The sequence below is a fragment of the Podarcis cretensis genome, assembly GCF_951804945.1.
Source record: "Podarcis cretensis genome assembly, chromosome: 7".
NCBI classification, from domain to species: domain Eukaryota; kingdom Metazoa; phylum Chordata; class Lepidosauria; order Squamata; family Lacertidae; genus Podarcis; species Podarcis cretensis.
The window spans coordinates 34451852-34472611 of NC_137176.1; the positions used below are offsets into that span (position 1 = coordinate 34451852).

Below are 20760 nucleotides of genomic sequence, written 5' to 3' on the forward strand. Positions count from 1 at the left end.
TCATAGGGGAATATCTGTTTTTATTACATTGCACATGGGATAAGGTAAAATAAAAATAAAAATCAAGACAGCACGTTCATTAATCATTAGCCTAAATAGCAGAGAGAATCTGGAGAAATAGTTTGTCATTAGATTACATTTGATTAAATAGGAAGCAGTCTTTGCACCAACCAGCTTGCACTATTAGTTCATCTAGCCCAGTATTGTCTGTGTTCTAACAGGGTCCTATTACAAGATCCTTTTAATTGGAGCTGCCAAGAATCACACTTGAGACCTTTTGAGCAACATAAGCTATTTAAATAGGTGTAGAAGATGAGTGAACCTCAAGTAGCTAATATTTCTTGTGGGTCAGCTTCTAAATCCTCCTGAATTTACCATGCAGTTGTGTGCAATTCCATGCATGAAGATTTTCTTAATACTATATATTAAAAAAGTGTTACATGCTTGTTACTGGCTTTACCTAGGACTCGGAAGTACCATGGCCTGTAGTTTCAGTTGCAGTCCTACGCACCTAAGAATTAAGTCCCATTGGACTTGACTAGAAGGTAGAGGCATCTTGCTAGTTGGTGGACAGAATCCTAACAGGAGAGCACTTTAAATCATCTCCCATTAGCCCATTAGACATCAGTGATATTCAAGATTGAACAACTGCTCTTGCTGCCATGTAGATGTTAGGAACTCAGCATCAGCGATTTATGTTTTGGCCGTCACTGAAAAAGGATCAAAATGCAATTCCATTTCTTTTCAGACAGATGTATCGGAGTCTGGCCTAATTTGAGACGAAGCAGTCCCACTTCCAAGTACAGGTTAAAAAAGTGGTTCATTTCAAATCAAGGTTGGAATCAATAGTGAGGCTTGGGGAAATGTGCTCTTGCCAAACTCTTCTGTGCAACTCCACATTTTCACTGGGGCTTCCTTCTTCAATCTACTCCATTGCAGTGTATATTGCAAGCAATACTTTAAAAATAGGCCTCTGTGTACGCACAACGCATGTAAACAGTTGAAAGCAGCTAATGGTCTGAAGCAATGACATTTTGTTTTTAGAAGGATTTCCATTCATTATTACGCTTAGCAAGGAAATTTAAACACAGTAATAAGTAATTTTAGATCTCTGCTTCCATTCCTTAAAATGTTAATGCTGTTCAATTGCCAGTTAAATAGTATGCAAGTTATGCTTCTCCATTTTTAAAAGGGGCAGAATTTTACAAAAGTGAAGAGTGATTTGCTGAAAAGAGGCTTGGTGGGGAAGCATGACAATTAAAAGGTGTAGAGAAAAAGTCTACCACTTAGCCGAGCTTCTAGGGAGCTTCTCTCAGCTGCTACTACAACTTCAGTCTGCAAAGACAGAAAATACCCATTAATACAGCAAAATTCAGTCCCTTACTTTTTTCTTTCTTTTTTTAGCGGGTCATTTTGCCAGGGAAAAACAGATTACCCCTGTGTACAGCTGGGCAGCGTGCATAAGGAAGTCAGGTGATGATGCTTCCCACCTTCACCATAGGTCTCAAGGAAGTTGTGAAACTGTCTTGGTTCTAAGCTACTTCCCTAGGGTTGTGTTGCAGGGAAAAAAGCAGGCAAGGGCCTCTTACCCAGCTGGTATAGGAGAAACACTCAAGTTATCACAAGTAGCCCATGATTCACCCTGCAGATGGGCTTGTGAAAACCAGCAGTGCTTGTTTGCCTACCTTTTCTCCAGATTTCACTGTGATCACAGCACTCCCAAATCTTGATTTTTCCTGCAGCAATAAAACTACGGTTATGCACTGTTTGACAGTGTTAATGCTTTCTTTCTTCACTATAGTTATTTTCATTAACAGACCAAAGATCATCTTTAACACAACTCAATTCCCGTAAGCAGGGTCACCACCACCCACTTCTCTGGCAACAGATCACCAGTGCAATAATCCCAGCTAGTGTTTGCTACAACCAGAGAACAAGTGCAATGCTGTGAGCATGCTTGTTCAGGACGCAAAGATACCTACTGAACAAACCACTCCATGTCATTTGTGTGAATGATGAAAACCATATGCTATATACAGCAAGAGGAAAAATAGCTTAGGTCTGCAGTCAATTGGAAACTTTACAGCTAATCTTATCATGCCCAGCCTAATCCTAACCGTGTTTGCTTAGATCCTTTGAAATTCAGTGAAATATAAATGTGCTTGGGAATGGACCCTAAGTTTTCTCAAGTGAAATTTGGGGTGATGGTTCAGTTTCCAAACTATTTAGCATCCTGTCCCTAATTGTGACATTGTAATCTTCTTCAGATGAAGATCCTTCCTGACCCCATTGAGTCACAAATAGAAATTGCAAGGTATCCTTCATGAATCAATTCAGCTGTGTTTTGAACCCACCAAGGAAGTTTGTTGTTCATATGGTTTCAGTTTTAATGGTTAAAACTGGTTAAAATGCATTAAGGACCCAATTGTTAGCCACTAATTCTACCCACAATTTATTTAGCCCAAGCAGCAATTTATCCTTTCAGAGTTTGGTTGCTCACCTCAGGAGAAATGATGACATACTGTGCCTGGAACAGAAAAAAGAGAGACTCACTTTGGTTTTTAAAGGTGGATAAATCAATTAAATGTATGCTATCTAGTATTTGCTCCACTGAGAATTATTTCAATATAGAAACACAGAAGTCAACTACTATGATGCAGATATTCATAAACTGCTGAGCAGGAGAAACACGAAGAGTTTTCAAATGCAAACAGTTATTACAGTGGTACCTCTGGTTACAAACACTTCTGGTTATGAATGCTTCAGGTTACGAGTTCCATTAACCCGGAAGTAGCTGCTCCTGGTTGCAAACTTTGCACCAGGATGTGAACGGAAATCGTGTGCCTCCAGTGCGCACGCAGCGGGAGGCCCATTAGCAAAAGCGCGCCTCAGGACAAGAACGGTTTTAGCTTAAGAACCGACCTCCAGAACGAATTAAGTTTGTAACCAGAGGTACCTCTGTGCTTTCGTTTATCTACCAAAGCAGACAACACCACAAAGACCTATAGCACTTGCTGTAGCATTACCCAGTCTTCAGGACAAGGCGAAGTCCATGATTTGCAGTTGGCTGTCACATGTCCAGAGGTGGTCTGGTTTCCACTAAATATGTAAACACGTGCAGCCTCTCCTCCAAACAGCCCAGATAAGATGTCTTTTGCTCGAAGAGGTGAGGTCACAATGATCTCATCTGCAAAAATTCGCAGCAGGGGGAAATATATCACATTGTACGATGAGACAAAAACTAACTTGCACTGGATATCCCTGTGCAAAAGCTTTGACCTTTAAAGACTTCATTGGATGCAGGCATACACAAACTTGGGTACACAATTACCAGACATATACAAGCCTGCTTTGTGTCTTCTGCTTCCACTATGGCTCCGCTGGATCCAAACCCATGTTGCTCCATGACAAACACCATAGGGACACAAATAATATGCCTGGTTTAAAATAGGCATACCTAGCACCAATGTGTTTTTGGATTTTCTCTATGTCCGGGCCTTTGTAAGTGGTATGGTGTCTGCCACAGACAAATGCAATGAACAATGAAAACTCGCTCCATATTGCATGTGAAGCAGGCCTTAGCCTACAGACAATAATACAGCCAACAAGCCACAAGCAGGTGAATATGTGTTTTATTTTCCTCTCTCTTAATTCCTACCATCCCCTTTACTGTAGGAGTGACTAATGTTTTTTGGCCCATGAGTCATCTTAGTTTTTGGCCACTCAGCACTCCACATACATTTTTGTACACACATAGAGATCACGGACACAGAACACAGCACCCACTCCCCGTCCCAGTTGATCCAAACAGATCAACTGAGGATTGAGGTTGCCACTTCGCTCACACTCATCCGATAGGATGAATACAGAGGAGGCAATTTGCATCCCCATCAGGATGCTGGTCCTGGCAGAGAAATTCAAACCCCAGCATCATTCCAACTCACCACCCCCACCCCAGCCATTTTGCTGCCACCACCAAAATTTGTGGATTTGGGGGTAAAAAAAAAATGCTTGGGGGACCAGGTCAGGCTCAAGGGCTGTGAGTTCACTACCCTTGCTAGACTTCTAATCTTCTTTAGAATTTCTGTCTGAGATCACCCATTTAATGTTCCCCACTAGAGTGCATGGAGCATCTTTTGACCCTACAATTCTTGGTGCTGGCCCAGACTTGCAAGTACACTTGTATTTTGGCCTCTTTGTTTGGATTTCTCTGCTTCTTTCACTTTTTCTTCACTTTTTTCTAAATCAAGCTCATTTGTTCGATCTAGCCTTTCCTTCCTTCTATATATGCTTAAGGCTGTTAAAATTCTTGGTTCAGAATTTATTGTTTCACACTTCCTCTTTGTCCCCTTATTTCACCCTTCCTGTTCTTTTATATATGTGTGTGTGTGTGTGTGTGTGTGTGTGTGTATCACATCTCACAACATCTAGTAATTTTAGGTGCTTCACAAATGAAATATGATACTGATTATGAGGATTCCGTTTTTACCAAGTCCATCATTGTTTAGGTCACGCAGGTGCACATCTCCTCCGAAGCGTGAAAATCTCCTGTCCCCGCTGAAAGTGCTCAGCAGAAATGGCTTGGCAGGGTCCGTCAAATCATACATCAAAGCAGTTCCTGCTTGGTGCAGCACTGAGCTTATAAATGCAATCCTAGATGCGCTGTCTGAAAGAAGCCAAGCAAGATGACGGGGGTCACATTGCTGTTCCTGGGAGATGGCAACGATAATTGGCATTAACAGATGGGCACTGTCTACGGCAGGTTATAACCGGAATTAACAGCAAGGAAACTTTGGCTCCGCCATCTCCATTTTGTGAAATTACACATTAACGTCACAATGACAACAAAGGGTCCGCTCTCAAAATCATAATGTCAGCAACATTCTCAATCCAACGTAGATATTTCTTCATCTGGAGGCAGCAGTGGAGCTATAGCTCAGTGAGAAAGTGAATGTTCTGTATGCCTGAGGTCACCTACATTAAAGGAGTTCAGGAAGCAGGGCTGAACAAGACTCAGGAGAGTTTTAAAGCTAAGTCATGGACAAGGTGAATCAATGGTCTGACTCGCTGCAGAGCAGTTTGTTACATCCTAACCCAACCCAAAGGGACGCAGGTGGCGCTGTGGGTTAAAGCCTCAGCGCCTAGGGCTTGCCGATCGAAAGGTCGGCGGTTCGAATCCCTGCGGCGGGGTGCACTCCCGCTGCTCGGTCCCAGCGCCTGCCAACCTAGCAGTTCGAAAGCACCTCCGGGTGCAAGTAGATAAATAGGGACCGCTTACCAGCGGGAAGGTAAACGGCGTTTCCGTGTGCGGCTCTGGCTCGCCAGAGCAGCGATGTCACGCTGGCCACGTGACCCGGAAGTGTCTCCGGACAGCGCTGGCCCCTGGCTTCTTAAGTGAGATGGGCGCACAACCCCAGAGTCTGTCAAGACTGGCCCGTACGGGCAGGGGTACCTTTACCTTTACCTTTAACCCAACCCAATATAGTCTTCACTTTCACATGACATTGGGCACATGTGGCCCTCCCATAGCAAGAGGGGATTCCCGTACACTAGGCATAGGCAAACTCTGGCCCTCCAGATGTTTGGGACTACAATTCCCATCATCCCTAGCTAACAGGACCAGTGGTCAGGGATGATGGGAATTGTAGTCCCAAACATCTGGAGGGCCAGGGTTTGCCTATGCCTGCTGTACACATTCTGAGGACAGTTGACTGGATCACCCTTTATGTTAAGTATGCGACACCACAGAATCCTATTCATCACCTGCTCTAGTGTAATTATCTGAAAGCAAATGTGTATAGAAAATTGACTTTCCCTCATATAGGATTTTGTTGACCCAAAAAGACAGACAGATATGAATAACAGGTGTGGGAAACCTCAAGTTGCAGCTGCTGCAAGAACCCTTTGGTTTTTCCTTTACAGGTAGAATTCTGGGTGCTTTTTGAATTTGGCACTTTTTTCTGTCACCCTGCACGACAACCAAATGTTGCCTTTGAAGCCCTGTCAAGTCTAGGCTGCAAGGGAAGATTCTTCCTCTGCAGCCCCAGCTTGAAGTCAACACAAGTTCTGTGTGACACTGTTGTCCCTCTACATTCTGAAACAGCTGGTGTGAGCAGCAGAACTGCAGACTCAGCTGTGACCTGCTGCTCTGTTAAACCATGATGTTCCTCGGTTTGGGGTTGGATGCTACATACATGCTGTGTTTCAGAACTGCCAACATCCAGTCCTTAAAGCTTTGAAAATAGGAGAGCAACCAGGATTTTCCCCGCCCCCTGTCAAGAGCAGGATTCTCTTGGAGTAATCTTTCAGCAGCAGACTGGCCCAGAAATGGCAGTGGGTAGAATCAGAGGTCTCTTTCTCTCCTAGTCCTCTTTTCCCTGCTGGTTAAACCTTCCCTGCTCTGCAATTCCCATGATGATTGACTCCAAGCACCTATTTAACTTTTAAACAATTGATCAGTCTCGTTGGTGTATTGCAGAAGTAAAACCACTGCAAAGAAAAAACTGACTCAAGGACAGTACTGCATACCTTGTGATGGTGCACCAACTACCAACACTTGCCTGGGGATTCCTTCTACAGAAAGGAAGCCGGTGGCCAAGGATGAACCAAGTCTCCCCATTTCCTGTGTGTCAAAGAAGAAGAAGATTAAGTTGGCACCATGGCTGGAGTCTTCCTTGTATGTTTTTTATATTTGTCATTTCAAGGGGTACCAAAAAGACCTACCTTATCACCAGTTAAGGTAAACCAGCTCTGCATGCTTGGTGGGATATAGCCGTATACCTTTCCAACAGTCATCTTGGTATCTTGTAAGACATAGCAGCTTAAACTACTGCACACGATGGTCAAAATATCAGGAACATTAAAAAAAAAAAGAAGTAACTGCAAGAGATAGCACCACCATGGCAAAATATTCTTGGTTCAGAATCTAAAGTATTTGGAACGTGATGCCTTAATTTAAATAACAAGTTTTAATTGCAAGAGTTTCTGCAGGATTGCATTCCCCTTAAATAGCACATTAATAGTTTGGGGATTCTCCTGGACTCCATATTATCTATAGAGATTTAAGTGGCGTTGGGGGCAGTTTAGGCTGGTTTACGGTCTGCCACTGTAGCTAAAGAAGGGGTGTTGCTTGAGTTACTTATGCCTTAGTTCTATCCAGACTAGATCGCTGTAATTTTCTCTGCTTGAGGCTGCCTTTAAAAACCACTTTGGAAACACCAACTAGCAGTCGTTGCAGCTACTAGAAGGCTTGTGGAGGCCAGGCATTCATAGCATAGCTGTACCAGATGCATTGGCTGTCTATTTGTTTTGGGACCCAGTTTAGAATGCTGGAATGACCTTTAATGCATAAATTGGAAGGAATGCCTGCACCTATATGACCTTGATCAGGCCTTAAGACTGTCCTCTTCCCAAGATTTATCAGACAGATGAGCATAAGATCAGGGCCTCTCTAGTAGCGGCCCCACATTTTTGGAACTCTCTCCCCAAAGTAGTAGTACATATGACCCAACTTTGTTAATCTTTAAATGGACCATAAACAAATATTTATTTCTGTGTTTTATTAGATGACACACTTTTCCAAAGAGATACTGGAGAGTTTATTTATAGGAAGATTGTCCCAAACCAGAAGAACACACTGTATCCAGTCCCCAATTCTCTCTCTTCCCCCACCCCCCGAATATCCAGCTTGCAAACAAATCATAAAATGCCAACAAATGGAGGACCATGCAGACTGGGGGAAAGCTATGGCAGACCAGACATGGCATGCAGGCTTTATGTTGATTAATACTGCTTTGCATATATAGGTTGCATCCAACTAAGTTATACTCAGAGTAGACTCACTGAAATCAATGGACCAGACTTAGTCATTTCTATTAACTGAAATGGGTTTACTTTGAGTACGATTCTAACATTGGACACATAACCAATTATCTTTAATGGTTGGGATATATTTTTGTAAACTGCTGTGTGAAACCTGTGTTTGAAAAGTGGTCTATAACTCAGCGTCAGGGAGCATTAGGAAAAGAGAGGTATTTGGCTTGTTTGAAACGACCTCTAATAAGCAGAACAAGTATTAAAACAGTACACATCTAGAAATAATACTAACCTACTGCATAGGGTTAGCTTACATTTAAAAGTGCACAATGTTAGGCTGGGTATGATCACATTCAAACTTCTAAAATCAAGTGCAATATACCTTTTACAGCTTTTCCAGGAAGGACTGCCGATAAGCAGCAAGGTTGTATTTTGAAGTTGGACACTGCTGAGTGATGATCCAAACCACGCGTAATCCTTTTCTCCTTTTACTATCCAGTCAGCATCTGATAGGAACAGCTGGTCTGATAGACCAAACAAGAAACAGAGGATAACAGAGGATATGTTTCTGGTACATATCACATACTTTATGAAAGGATCAAGGTCTTCTGGTTTGTTCAGTCATACTGCACTACCTGTATCATAATTCTTGCTATTTTTTAATTCATGAAAACTAAAGTTGAAACTTCAGTCAGATCAAATTGTCTCTGCAAAGATGCCAACAGGGCAGGGTCAGTTCAGTTCATCGAGTGATGCAGCAGTGCTATACATGCTTACCAGGGGGTAAATATTCAGTAAGACATACTTCTGAGTTGGAATACATAGGGCTGAACTGTAAAACTCCCTCTGGTTTGTTTTGACTCAGAAGATTATGGAATGGTATACAAAGCCTTCTGCATGAATTCATACTGGATCTTAGCCTGAGGGCCCTTTAAGCATTAAAAGCATTGTCCAGTGTTTATTACTAGCAATATAACTTGGAGAAGGATTTAGACTATTACTGTGGTTTTGTCTTACAATGGATTTGAAAGGGAGCTAATAGAAGACGCAAGAAAAAGGAGCATATGAAATAGCAGAAATAAATTCCAGCAAAAAAAAAAAGTCACCTTGGCTGCTTCTATTGAGAAACGAATAAAACGAAGCCACAAATCCTCTTTGTTTCCCACCACCAGCTGCGTAAGGAGAACCAACTACGAGATCATTGTTTCCATCACCATCAAGGTCAGCTGCCAGCAGTGACCAGCCAAGGTTACAGTATATTTCCTGCAAAAGGAAACTGAGATTTTAGTAGGTCTTGCAATACTGGAGTAGGTGCAGGGCATTAAGTTGCATCTCACTATCCTTCAGTCTGTCTGGAAGCCTTGTATGCCTGAGCCCACCTGGTACAGTCTGTCGGGCCTAGTAGTTGCTTGTCCAACTCAAATCAGTTTTCAGAGTCTCTCTGAGCTTGTGCTGCAGCGGCTATAAACTGAGAGGAGGAAGACTGGAGAACAGAAGGACAAGGAACCTGCAAGCTCCAGATAAATAGTTTCTCTAAACAGAGAGAAAACTAACAGTAAACCATCACTTAGCAGAACCATGGCTGAGCAAGAAGACAACTCAAGGGCAGAGCTGATATGTAGGAGATGGAGATAGTTTTGGGAGTTCCTTTCTGCCTAGGACAAGCACAAGTCAAGGCCTGTGTCTGACACTATACAGGAAGGTGTGTGTTTTTTTGTCAGGAACCGGGGGAAGAGAGTGATTTTCTTTCTCTTTCTTTCTTTCTTTCTTGTGTGAACTAACAGCAGTCAGTCTTGAAAGTCTGTACTATAGACCCTATTGCCTGGAGTATAAAATGGGCCAATTGAGTTGTGTTTCACCAAGGCAATCTTGGTGAAAATTGGAGAAGAAAGGAAGACATCTTGTTTAGCACCTGAATCAATAATGAAATTTCAGTAAAGCAGCCCTACTACAAATCCTCTCACACCACCCGGTCCATGATGTAAGTAACACAAGATGACTCAAGGAAATGAGACGAACCACACAGGACAGTGTTTTTGCAACATTCTTTTGGATGGCTGAATGAAAAAGCTACAAATGTTGTATTATTTTATTGTTGTTAGCCGCCCTGAGCCCGGCTTCGGCTGGGGAGGGCGGGATATAAATAAAAATTTATGATGATGATGATGATGATGATGTTCGGATGGCAATATCTTGGCTTAAGACAAGATAGTAAGAAGTGTTATCATTGCATCAACAAAACCCCTTTGATTCTCCTTCCACATAAGCAAATGAGGAAGTATTCTGTTAACTACAGTTTCCTGTTTCATCTAAAGCAGATAAATATGATTAACAGCTTCAGAACAAGCCAGGATATTGAGCCATAGTTTGAAGTTGGCTTGTTCTAAAGCCATTAAGCATAATTTCAATTTAGATGGATCAGTAAACTATAATTAACCAAGCAAATTTATTGTTTGTTTGCTCATACACATGCACAAACTTCATTCGTGCAAGATTCATTCGTATCATGGTTTATTAAGTCCAAATGTGGCCCTAGTACACACAGAATCCTTTTTCTTCAATCTTACATCATTGTACTTAACAGTGCTTCATAAAAGTACAGGAACAGTTATCGGCACACATTGCTACACACAATGACATTGATTTAACATATTGTGTGCCAATGAAGCAATAATAAATCTATTATAATAGAATCCACACGTATGTTTATTCTGGATAGATCTAGAGAAACCCTAGATTTAATTTCTTATATGTTTGTATTGCATTTCATCAGCAAACTTACTTGACAAGCTATGGTGACATTTGGTAGGCTGTTGATACCTTGTCCTCTATTGCCAAAAAATACATATACAGAGCCCTGGATCAACAGAAAATAAAATTTTAATAGGGTATGAATCAAATCCAGAATTTTTATTTAATTTTTTAAAAAATTCAATTTCACCTCATCCTTTCATCTTCACATGAACCTGTGTGTCCAGGTGCACAACTGCAATCTAGACTAGTCTAATCATTCAATTTGAGATTCACAGATATTGGCGTTCACAAAACAGGTTGGTCCTAAGATTGTCAGTCAGATGATGCATCTGCTATTCTGTCTGCTTTATTTCACTTGGGCCATGCTAACGTCTCCTCTTATGAATCACCCGTATTTACTAACCTGCACTAACATTTTACACTGTAAAAATGCCACACACACATATTCTTACCCTGTAACTGAGTTCCTGTGATCCTACAGACGGGGCTCCCACTGCTAGATCCAACACACCATCTTCGTTGAAATCTAGAACTGCTACTGCAGAACCAAACCTTGCTGAAGGCTTAAAAAGAAAGAAGCCTACATCATTATGGCAGTCCAACACCCATTTTAAAAGCTTATCTGTCTTTTTAAGGAATACCTGCTCATATAACGTTCAGCACAATTGCTTAACATCTTTGGATTTTTTGTTTGTTATTTAGCTTTTTTTTTAAAATTGTGACAAAAGACTGTATTTTAAATATGTACTTTAAACCCAGCTCCTAGTTCAACACTCCATTCCACCATGCAAATATAATACTCAGGAGAATGGCCAAACCCTACTACTTTCATTTAGCTCATATAGATCCCCAGTAAAGAGTCCTTAATAGTTTTAAGCAGCAACGCTCTTTATTCACAATGGACTTTTATCTTTAAGTGATATAGATTAGAAATGAAGTTAATGGCATTGCTAGTAGAAAAGAAGATGCCGCCAGTCTTTCAGATGACTGGAAACACAAGCAAATTGTTTTCAATGACCAATGTGTGACTTGTTTTCCTACCTTATTCCCCTCCAGAATGCAATCTGCTTCCTGGTCTAGGTCCAAGTTTGCATGAGGCAAACCTGATTCGTTGCCATAAACAATATATACACGGCCTATCTGAATGTGTCCCAGCCGGCTGTATCCGGGTGCTCCTGCTACCAGGTCATCGTAGCCATCCTGGTTTAGGTCAGCAGAAATCAATGCCCTGCATATTGAGTGAAATAATTCCAATTACTATTTTGGTTTACATTTGTTTAAAACGTCCACATTTTCATTTGCAGATTTTCAATTGTCTATATAAAAGAGTAATTGCCGTGGTGGCCCTGAAGAAAGGTGAGATCCAAAACAAAATCTGATTTAATTTTTTTTTATCCCAATCCTGTATCGACAGGATTACATGCCTTTAAATTGCAATTAAAATGGCTTGGGTCCCCACCCTCCAACAAGATAATTTCCCTGCATAGTTATTACATGCAGGTAGGATAAGCATCCAGGCAATAGTATTGAGTCCATACAAGCTGATCTATCAGACAAAAACAGAATGGAGAAATCAGAACTCAGAACTCACCAACCAAGTCTAGCATATGGAGTTTTCAGAAAATATGAAGCACTGGGTTTGGTGACATGCTTTGGTGACCCTTGTGCCGTGACTGACAACACTCTCCTCAAACCTTTTGCAGTGGCACTATTGCTCAACTGAAGATAATTCGGGGGGGGGGGGGATGCATAAAGGAATATTCAAGCACATTCATAATTATATTTTGGTTGTTGACCCAGCAAGGACCCAATTTATATTTAGTGCAATACACAAGACTCACTGCAATGAACAGGTGCCTCTACATTTGCAAACAGTTAGTGCTGTGCTGAGAATTTATCCTACTTTTTTGTTTTGTTTTTGCTTCATCATTGTCTGTGTCAATGAACGAAAAAGAAATTGCATTAAAAAATTGTCAAAAAGGAGAGAACATTTTGGTGAAATTGTCACAGGGTTTTATTGTCATGCTTTCCTCACCTTTGAAGTGACCTAGGACACAATTGCACTCATTTCACACGCTAGCAAGGTTATGCTTAAAATTCTACAAGGAAGGCTCAAGCAGTATGTGGACCGAGAACTCCCAGAAGTGCAAGCTGGATTTAGAAGAGGCAGAGGAACCAGAGACCAAATTGCAAACATGCGCTGGATTATGGAGAAAGCTAGAGAGTTCCAGAAAGACATCTACTTCTGCTTCATTGACTATGCAAATCCTTTGACTGTGTCGACCACAGCAAACTATGGCAAGTTCTTAAAGAAATGGGAGTGCCTGATCACCTCATCTGTCTCCTGAGAAATCTCTATGTGGGACAAGAAGCTACAGTTAGAACTGGATATGGAACAACTGATTGGTTCAAAATTGGGAAAGGAGTATGACAAGGCTGCATTTTGTCTCCCTGCTTATTTAACTTATATGCAGAATTCATCATGTGAAAGGCTGGGCTGGATGAATCCCTAGCCGGAATTAAGATTGCCGGAAGAAATATCAACAACCTCAGATATGCAGATGACACAACCTTGATGGCAGAAAGTGAGGAGGAATTAAAGAACCTTTTATTGAGGGTGAAAGAGGAGAGTGCAAAATATGGTCTGAAGCTCAACATCAAAAAAACGAAGATCATGGCCACTGGTCCCATCACCTCCTGGCAAATAGAAGGGGAAGAAATGGAGGCAGTGAGAGATTTTACTTTCTTGGGCTCCATGATCACTGCAGATGGTGACAGCAGCCACGAAATTAAAAGACGCCTGCTTCTTGGGAGAAGGGCAATGACAGGCCTAGACAGCATCTTGAGAAGTAGAGACATCACCTTGCCAACAAAGGTTCGTATAGTTAAAGCCATGGTTTTCCCACTAGTGATGTATGGAAGTGAGAGCTGGACCATAAAGAAGGCTGATCGCCAAAGAATTGATGCTTTTGAATTATGGTGCTGGAGGAGACTCTTGAGAGTCCCATGGACTGCAAGAAGATCAAACCTCTCCATTCTGAAGGAAATCAGCCCTGAGTGCTCACTGGAAGGACAGATCCTGAAGCTGAGGCTCCAGTACTTTGGCCACCTCATGAGAAGAGAAGACTCCCTGGAGAAGACCCTGATGTTGGGAAAGATGGAGGGCACAAGGAGAAGGGGGCGACAGAGGACGAGATGGTTGGATAGTGTTTTCGAGGTTACCAGCATGAGTCTGACCAAGCTGCGGGGGGCAGTGGAGGACAGGAGTGCCTGGCGTGCTCTGGTCCATGGGGTGACGAAGAGTCGGACACGACTAAACGACTAAACAACAACAACATTTGTAATCATCCCGAGGATGAGGCAGATACATAAATGGAAGCCTCTTTCTCAGAGGAAGAAATTTTTTTAAAAAATGGAGACTAGATTTTGGCACATCACTACACAGCTATTGTCAACTTCATTAGATTTTTTAAATTATATGCACTGCTACTACTATACACACACACACAGAGTGTTTTTTTCTTTAAAAATGTTTAGGGGTACTCTCAATTTCCTACTCATACCGAAATACTGCCCCTCAATGAGACCACACTTAGATTCACAAAATGTTCAGGGGTATGCATCCCCCCCAGGAAAAAAGCACTGTATATATGTACTATGTTATCAGACCCTCCTCTAGCTGTATCTCATGACCTCTTGAAAGAAAGGAGATTGTCTGTTGTCCAGTAGGTTAATTAAACTCCAGTGCAGTGCTGCTAAAATATTGAGCCATTGTTACAATCTCTTGGCTGAGGCCAGTTTACATATTCTACTATACATTTTGACTTGAAGGTTTACTTGGAATCACATGACAGGCACCTACAGAGTTTCCCATAAGCTACAGTGAACAGAAATATCTCACATATGGTAGCTTCATACTGAGCGCTTTACATGAAATGCACAGAACAAAAAACTACTTCGTATTACCTGAACATAATATATAGGTTTTTTGTGGGGTGGGGTGGCAAAGAATATGTAGAAGGCAACTTGCCAACAAACAAGGCACTGAGTGTCCAATGTATCTCCATATATATTTCTATCCCTTACCATTAATATCTAAATGCCAGAAAGACTTACTGCTGTCCAAGGTGGCACTTCAAAATAAACTCCTCGCTCTGTGTAGCTGATATTTTTTTCAACTGATTTGGCCATTGAAGAAGTCGTTTGTCTGTAGTGTTCAGTTTTGGACTGTTTGATTCTGTTGAAATAAGGCAATAACAATTAGACGTTTGCTTCTGGGAACATAAAAATGGAATAAATGTCACTGATAGCCCTTTACAAGAGATTACAATGTAATAAGTGTTTTAGTTAAGTACAAAACTGGAAAAGTCCGATGTTTAAAGCACAAAATGTACACAAAGGTTTTTTATGGACATTTTCTGGCAATACTCAATAGTTCTGTGCTTTAAGTATTTTTAAATTTTTATTAAACATTTGAATGATCCAATTTAGTATTTCACTCAAAACTTAGCCCATTATGGTCTCTGGTGTATTTATGGTTGTAATTTTGGCAACACAAACTCTCCGTTTTGTGCTGACAAGTATATGCCAGCTTTTTACTAAAAAACTAACAAACCATTTCCATTTGTTCCATAAGAACAATCTTCTACAAGGCCAGAGGTAAACTTCTGTTTTTAATTAAGTTATTCTAAACAATATTTTCAGGAGAGCCAGCCAAATGGGTGGACCCCAACCAAGGATGCTATAACAGTGGATTTCCTGCATCAGTAGTGAGCTGAAGCAGCTACTTTTGGAGGTTTCTTCCAACTATACAGTATTCATCAAAGGAAAATCATAAATGAAAAGCTTCAAGTATTTGAAAGTTTGGTGATGCTGGCTGAGAACATATCAGCGGGCAAGGTCCAAAGTTCTACAGTATGGCTTCCACTAATGCAGCGAGGCTGTTCCATCCTGCTTTTCCCACTTCCACTCCTACACCCCCCAAATCTGCTCTGGAGATTTCTCTGGAGATCTCCTATAGGAAATGCAAGAATATGGGTTTTTTCTGATCTAGATGGTGGGCCAATTGCAACAGAAAGAGACATAGGATGTAGACGGCCTGAATTTTGTTTAATGGAATGAACATGAAAAAGACAAATATTGTTCAGACAACCAATCAAACTAGGCAGACATACGTTACGTCTTTACTTACATGACAGCATTTGTTTCTTCATCTTTACAGCGTATATACAAAGGATTCTCAGGAATAAAGCAGCCACTAAAGAAGAAATTTTCAAATAATTATACTAAATGCATAATTTTAAATACTGACTACTACTTCATAAGTACCCAGGGCGCACAGTACAATTCTATACCTCCCTGCTGCTCTCAGATACCAATCCTGCTACAACGTACAATGTTGCTAGATTCTGCACAGCAGCGCTCAAAATTTGTCGGAGGATGACCTGTGCCACAAACTAGATTTAATGAACGTATCAGAGCGCTCTGTAAATTAATAGTTAAAGTCTTTTATATATCAACCTTTTATGCTCTTACACACCCGCCCAATGATCCTATCCCTTCTTTTAGCTTCTTTTAAATTCTTATAGACTTTCATATTCACATTCTGTTTTAACACCTTTTAGCTTTCCAAAACACTTTTCAGATTTTAAATGACTGTATCCTACCCTTTTATGCTGGTTTATGCCTGTAATAAAGATTTGCATTGTATTGTATTAATTAAACCACACAACTATTCCTCTCTCAGAATTAACCAGATGTCCTTAAACTCGTTTTCTATAATTGCAAACATAATCAGCACTTCATATGAAATGTTAGAAGGCTAATGGGTGGCTATTACATGTGAATTATTATAGCGTCCACAGCTCAATTCACAACTTATCTGAACCACTGTTTTTAGATGAAAATATCTGCATAATTTTATTATTGGTTTAGAGTAGTATACCCTGGTCTAGAGAGGTTAAACCAGCACCTCACCTTGTTCCATTCTCTAACATTTGACTTGTTAGCTCAAAAATGTTATTTGATGAGAATGCCATATCATCCACACCACCGAGAAAATATTCATGGAATCTGTTCACCAAAAATGGGGACTTCCTGGCATAGATGGGGTAAAGCTATGAAAATGGAAATGCAAATTAATTAGATAGATGAGAATTTCAAGAGTAGCATTCAATAAAGCTTTTTTCAACAAAAATACATTACCTTGGCGACAGTGATCATTTCGCCAAACCTGCAGGAGACAGTACAGTATTCTCTAATTACCATCTGTGTAGAACTTTTCAGTGCACAAAACACTTTTTATATACACCTATGTGCTTACTTTGCTGTTGTTGTTTTTTATATTGCCTTGAGTACCTCTATATAAAGATAACTGACAGTTTAAATACAGACATAACATATTCAGTTCTTAGCTGATTATTAAAATCACTGCTTAATAGTTCCACTGTTAATGGGGAGGGAATAATTAAAGCAATCCATATAAACAGTGCTTTTCTCTGGGGGGACGCAGGGCGACATATACCTCTAAACATTTTGTGAATCTAAGTTTGGCCTCATTGAGGGGCAGTATTTCAATATGAGTAGGAAAATGAAAGTACCCCTAAACATTATTTTTTAGAAAAAAGCACTGCATATAAAAGTATTTAGCTGCAACAAACTACGGTTTATCATTACAGCAGCAAGTCAAAGCGAGTCACAGGCTTACATACTTCCCTCTAACCTCCAAGGTGATCAAAAGTTAATTTCCTTTTTTGATTAACTTCAGTTTAGCATTACGTCCAACCCCTAAACTGTGGTTAAGTTTAACTACCTAACGTTCGAAGCTGGCTTGTTTCAGTAAACCATTTTTAAGATTAACCTGTTTGCATGAGTTCTGACATAACAAAACACTTGAGTTAATCAAACTTGAAAATGGAAACTTCTGATTTTTCTCTTCATGGGCACACTGAGGAAGGAAAGGTTTCCTGCAGCTCATTCCCATGATGCTAAATATTTTATGATTACGCCAAACACAGACTTTGTGGGCCACTACAATGTGGAAGCAGTATTCACTATGTAGAAAGATAACAAGGGCATCTGTCAGCTAAACGCATTTATTTCAGTAAAATTCATTAACAAATTGGTTATTCCAGATTTGTTATTCATCTGAAATAATTAACTGACCAAAACTATATTTATTAAACAGACAGCCTGATATGAGTCTGCAGTGCAAAGAAATGTTTAGAATAAGGGCAACAATTGCTGGCCCATCAGCAAATGTTAAAATATGTCCACATCCCTCCGGCATCTCTTTCAACTCCACACCATGATTTCCTTTAAAATGTATATATTGAGACATATCCTCCTTAATATTTATCTGTTTCCCATTTCAATATGTCAGTCCCTTCCAATCTTTCCTTTAGCACCAAAGCACAATTTTTTTTAAAAAACCAACCAATTGTCCTTCTATCTACTCTGGCCCATCCACTTATGGGAGATCCCTTCCACAAAAAATAAAACACGCATCACAACTTTAAACTTTCTTCTTTCGCACCTTTTCTTCTCCAATTCTCATCATTTAACAGCACTTGCTCTATCCTTATTTCCATGTCTAACCCATCAACAACAAACTTCCTCTGTTTGGGCCCAGTGTCCTCCACACTGAGTTTTGCTTTCCCAAAATTATTTATTTTCTCATTCAATTACTATACTGAGAGGATTTTTAGTATGTTCTTCATTAAAAAAAAGGATCAAACATATAATAAAAGTATAAAACCTGCACTGCTGTAGGAATAAAAATGGAAACATTTAGCTTGACTTACACTTCAAGAAACTGCAGATGCGTGCAGTCAACAATCGTGTCTTCAGTTATTACTTTCAGCCCATAAAGTTCCTGGTAGATTGACAGTAAATCTTTGACTGGCACATACCTAAATATATTGAACAGCGGAGTTTCTTATTTAAACCAACAAAGTTCACTGGCATAAATCAAGTCCTCAACTAAAATTGTGGACCCATCTGCAGCGCCCCCCTCCCCAGCGGGTGAAGCCACAGGCAACAACAGGTGTGAACAAACTAGACAAGATAATTTCAACCTCAGAGTCCCTGATGCAAGTAAAGGTAAAGGACCTCTGGACAGTTAAGTCCAGTAAAAGACGACTATGGGGTGTGGCGCTCATCTCGCTTTCAGGTTGAGGGAGCAGCATTGGTCCACAGACAGCTTTCCAGGTCATGTGGCCAGCATGACTAAACTGCTTCTGGCGCAATGGGACACCACGACGGAAGCCAGAGCGCATGGAAAAGCCGTTTACCTTCCCACCACAGCAATACTTATTTATCTACTTGCACTGGTGTGCTTTCGAACTGCCAGCTTGGCAGAAGCTGGGACAGAGCAATGGGAGGAGCTCACCCCCTCACATGGATTCGAATTGCCGACCTTCCAGTTGGTAAGCCCAAGAGCCTTGCTCAGTGGTTTAGACCACAGTGCCACCTGCTCCCTGATGCAAGGATAATGTTATAACATTGGTTGCAATGGTTATAATGTTTAACATTGGTTATAATGTTGTAACATTGGTTCCTCAACACCACATTGGTGGTGGTGGTTAAACCATGGATTTTCGCCACTGTCCCTGCTTCTGAACCCTCTGCTCCCTGCACGCACACACTCTCTCTCACTTTCTCTCTCACTTTCTCTCTCTCTCTCTCTCTCTCTCTTGAAAATAGCACACTTACCAGCTTGGTTCCAAATAACTAAAATCAAGCTCAAACTGGCTCAGCACGTCTCCTCCTAAAATTAGAGGGCGAAAAGAGAGCAAGACATCAACTTACTGAAGCAAAAACCATACAAAGAATTTTGCCTGCCTTTTAAATTTGAACAAAATCTGGAACACCTCCACAGGCCCAACTAGTTTCTTTCTCACTTGCTCAGTTCCATTAAGGGCATTTCTTCCTGTCTGCCACATACTTTTGGATTTGTCCTTTCCCTTATGCTCAGAACCTGAGCAAGTTTCTCACTGTCTGCTTAAGGGCCTTAAGTCAAGCATCTCAGCCAGCTGAAATGCCCCATGTGAAACTGAGCAAGCTATACAGAAAGAAACAAGTGCCATGGTTAAACAAATCACTTATTTCAGGGATAAAGTCATTGAAACCTTAGTGGTATCAGTTTTTTCTGTAAGAACCTTCAGGAATTTAATGGAAATCTAGGGAGAACATTCCAGGATCCATAAGGAAATAAATTACCAAAATCACCAGCAGCATGAGCATCTGAATATGAGCCATAAAAATCAATCTAGGAAAAATAGAAACAAGTTATTTACATCAAAGAAACAGGAACATGAACAGAATCAAAATTTCTCATTTCTCCTCTTTGATACAAAGCAACATAGGAGATGATCCAGACCCTTGAAGCTTCTTTTTCACCCTCGCCTTTGCATAAAGTTCCACATACAGGATTCCTCCAGCAGGATTTCCTAGCCAATCAGTTGCAACAACTCAAGACTTTTGTCTCCTTCTCTGGCTACCTCCAAAACTGCCAAGGTGTTTCTTTCATGTCTACCAAACCATAATGGCTACTAGTCAACAACCATCCTTACTCATCAGAATCTTAGGAGTTTGTGCTCTCCCTGTTCTCTTGTACTACAGAGAACATCCAACCAATTAATTTTTTTAAAGATGAACAGCAGTAAGGATCTTTCCTTCCTTCCTTCTCCCTCCCACCCCAGATATTATGCGATTGTCACTTAAGGGGAACAACAGAACCAAATGATAAAATATGGTTCAGTCACAAGGAAAAAATGACCCGAGCCTAATAATAAAATAAGGCACCACTTACAGCTGCCATGGCATGTAAAAATCCTTGTTCAATCCCCAAGCTATGCCAGCTCACATCTGCCACCATATGAGAAGCGATGCCAAAGAGGAAAGCCACCAGTTTCTCTGTGGCCTAAACAACAGAAACAAAAACAAGCAATTCTGCATTAAGTGCATTGAAACCAAACTCTCAAAAGGTATTTGGAGACATTTAGTTGACATGTTTGCTGATGAAACCTTGCCTATGCTTTCACCAACACAAGGGAGAAATCTATGTGGTATGTTATTTATTTATCTAGCATCTTCAGTGGGCATGCACGCTGCCATTTTTACAGCTAGTCGTTATGAAACGTCAAATTTAATTTGACATTTTCTCTTTCAAATGCTTTTGGTACAAATGAG

The 20760-nt window shown here is 40.7% G+C and overlaps 1 protein-coding gene across 2 annotated transcripts in view; it reads right to left on the minus strand.

Moving 5' to 3' along the window:
- Window positions 1–20760, minus strand: part of GPLD1 (glycosylphosphatidylinositol specific phospholipase D1) — a 26720-nt gene continuing 5960 nt past the window's right edge. For both annotated transcript variants that reach the window (XM_079983768.1, XM_079983769.1), the window contains 21 exons: window positions 20381–20491; window positions 19789–19837; window positions 19282–19336; window positions 18372–18479; window positions 16774–16801; window positions 16546–16685; window positions 15761–15826; window positions 14686–14806; window positions 12161–12300; window positions 11611–11797; window positions 11022–11132; window positions 10598–10672; window positions 8922–9078; window positions 8198–8339; window positions 6724–6829; window positions 6529–6622; window positions 4490–4666; window positions 3027–3187; window positions 2501–2527; window positions 1686–1736; window positions 1–1335 (listed from right to left, as the gene is read on the minus strand). In XM_079983768.1, coding sequence (XP_079839894.1) covers window positions 1258–1335; window positions 1686–1736; window positions 2501–2527; window positions 3027–3187; window positions 4490–4666; window positions 6529–6622; window positions 6724–6829; window positions 8198–8339; window positions 8922–9078; window positions 10598–10672; window positions 11022–11132; window positions 11611–11797; window positions 12161–12300; window positions 14686–14806; window positions 15761–15826; window positions 16546–16685; window positions 16774–16801; window positions 18372–18479; window positions 19282–19336; window positions 19789–19837; window positions 20381–20491 — 2184 coding nt within the window. In that variant the 3' untranslated portion in view covers window positions 1–1257. The remainder of the gene's footprint in view (window positions 1336–1685; window positions 1737–2500; window positions 2528–3026; window positions 3188–4489; window positions 4667–6528; window positions 6623–6723; window positions 6830–8197; window positions 8340–8921; window positions 9079–10597; window positions 10673–11021; window positions 11133–11610; window positions 11798–12160; window positions 12301–14685; window positions 14807–15760; window positions 15827–16545; window positions 16686–16773; window positions 16802–18371; window positions 18480–19281; window positions 19337–19788; window positions 19838–20380; window positions 20492–20760) is intronic.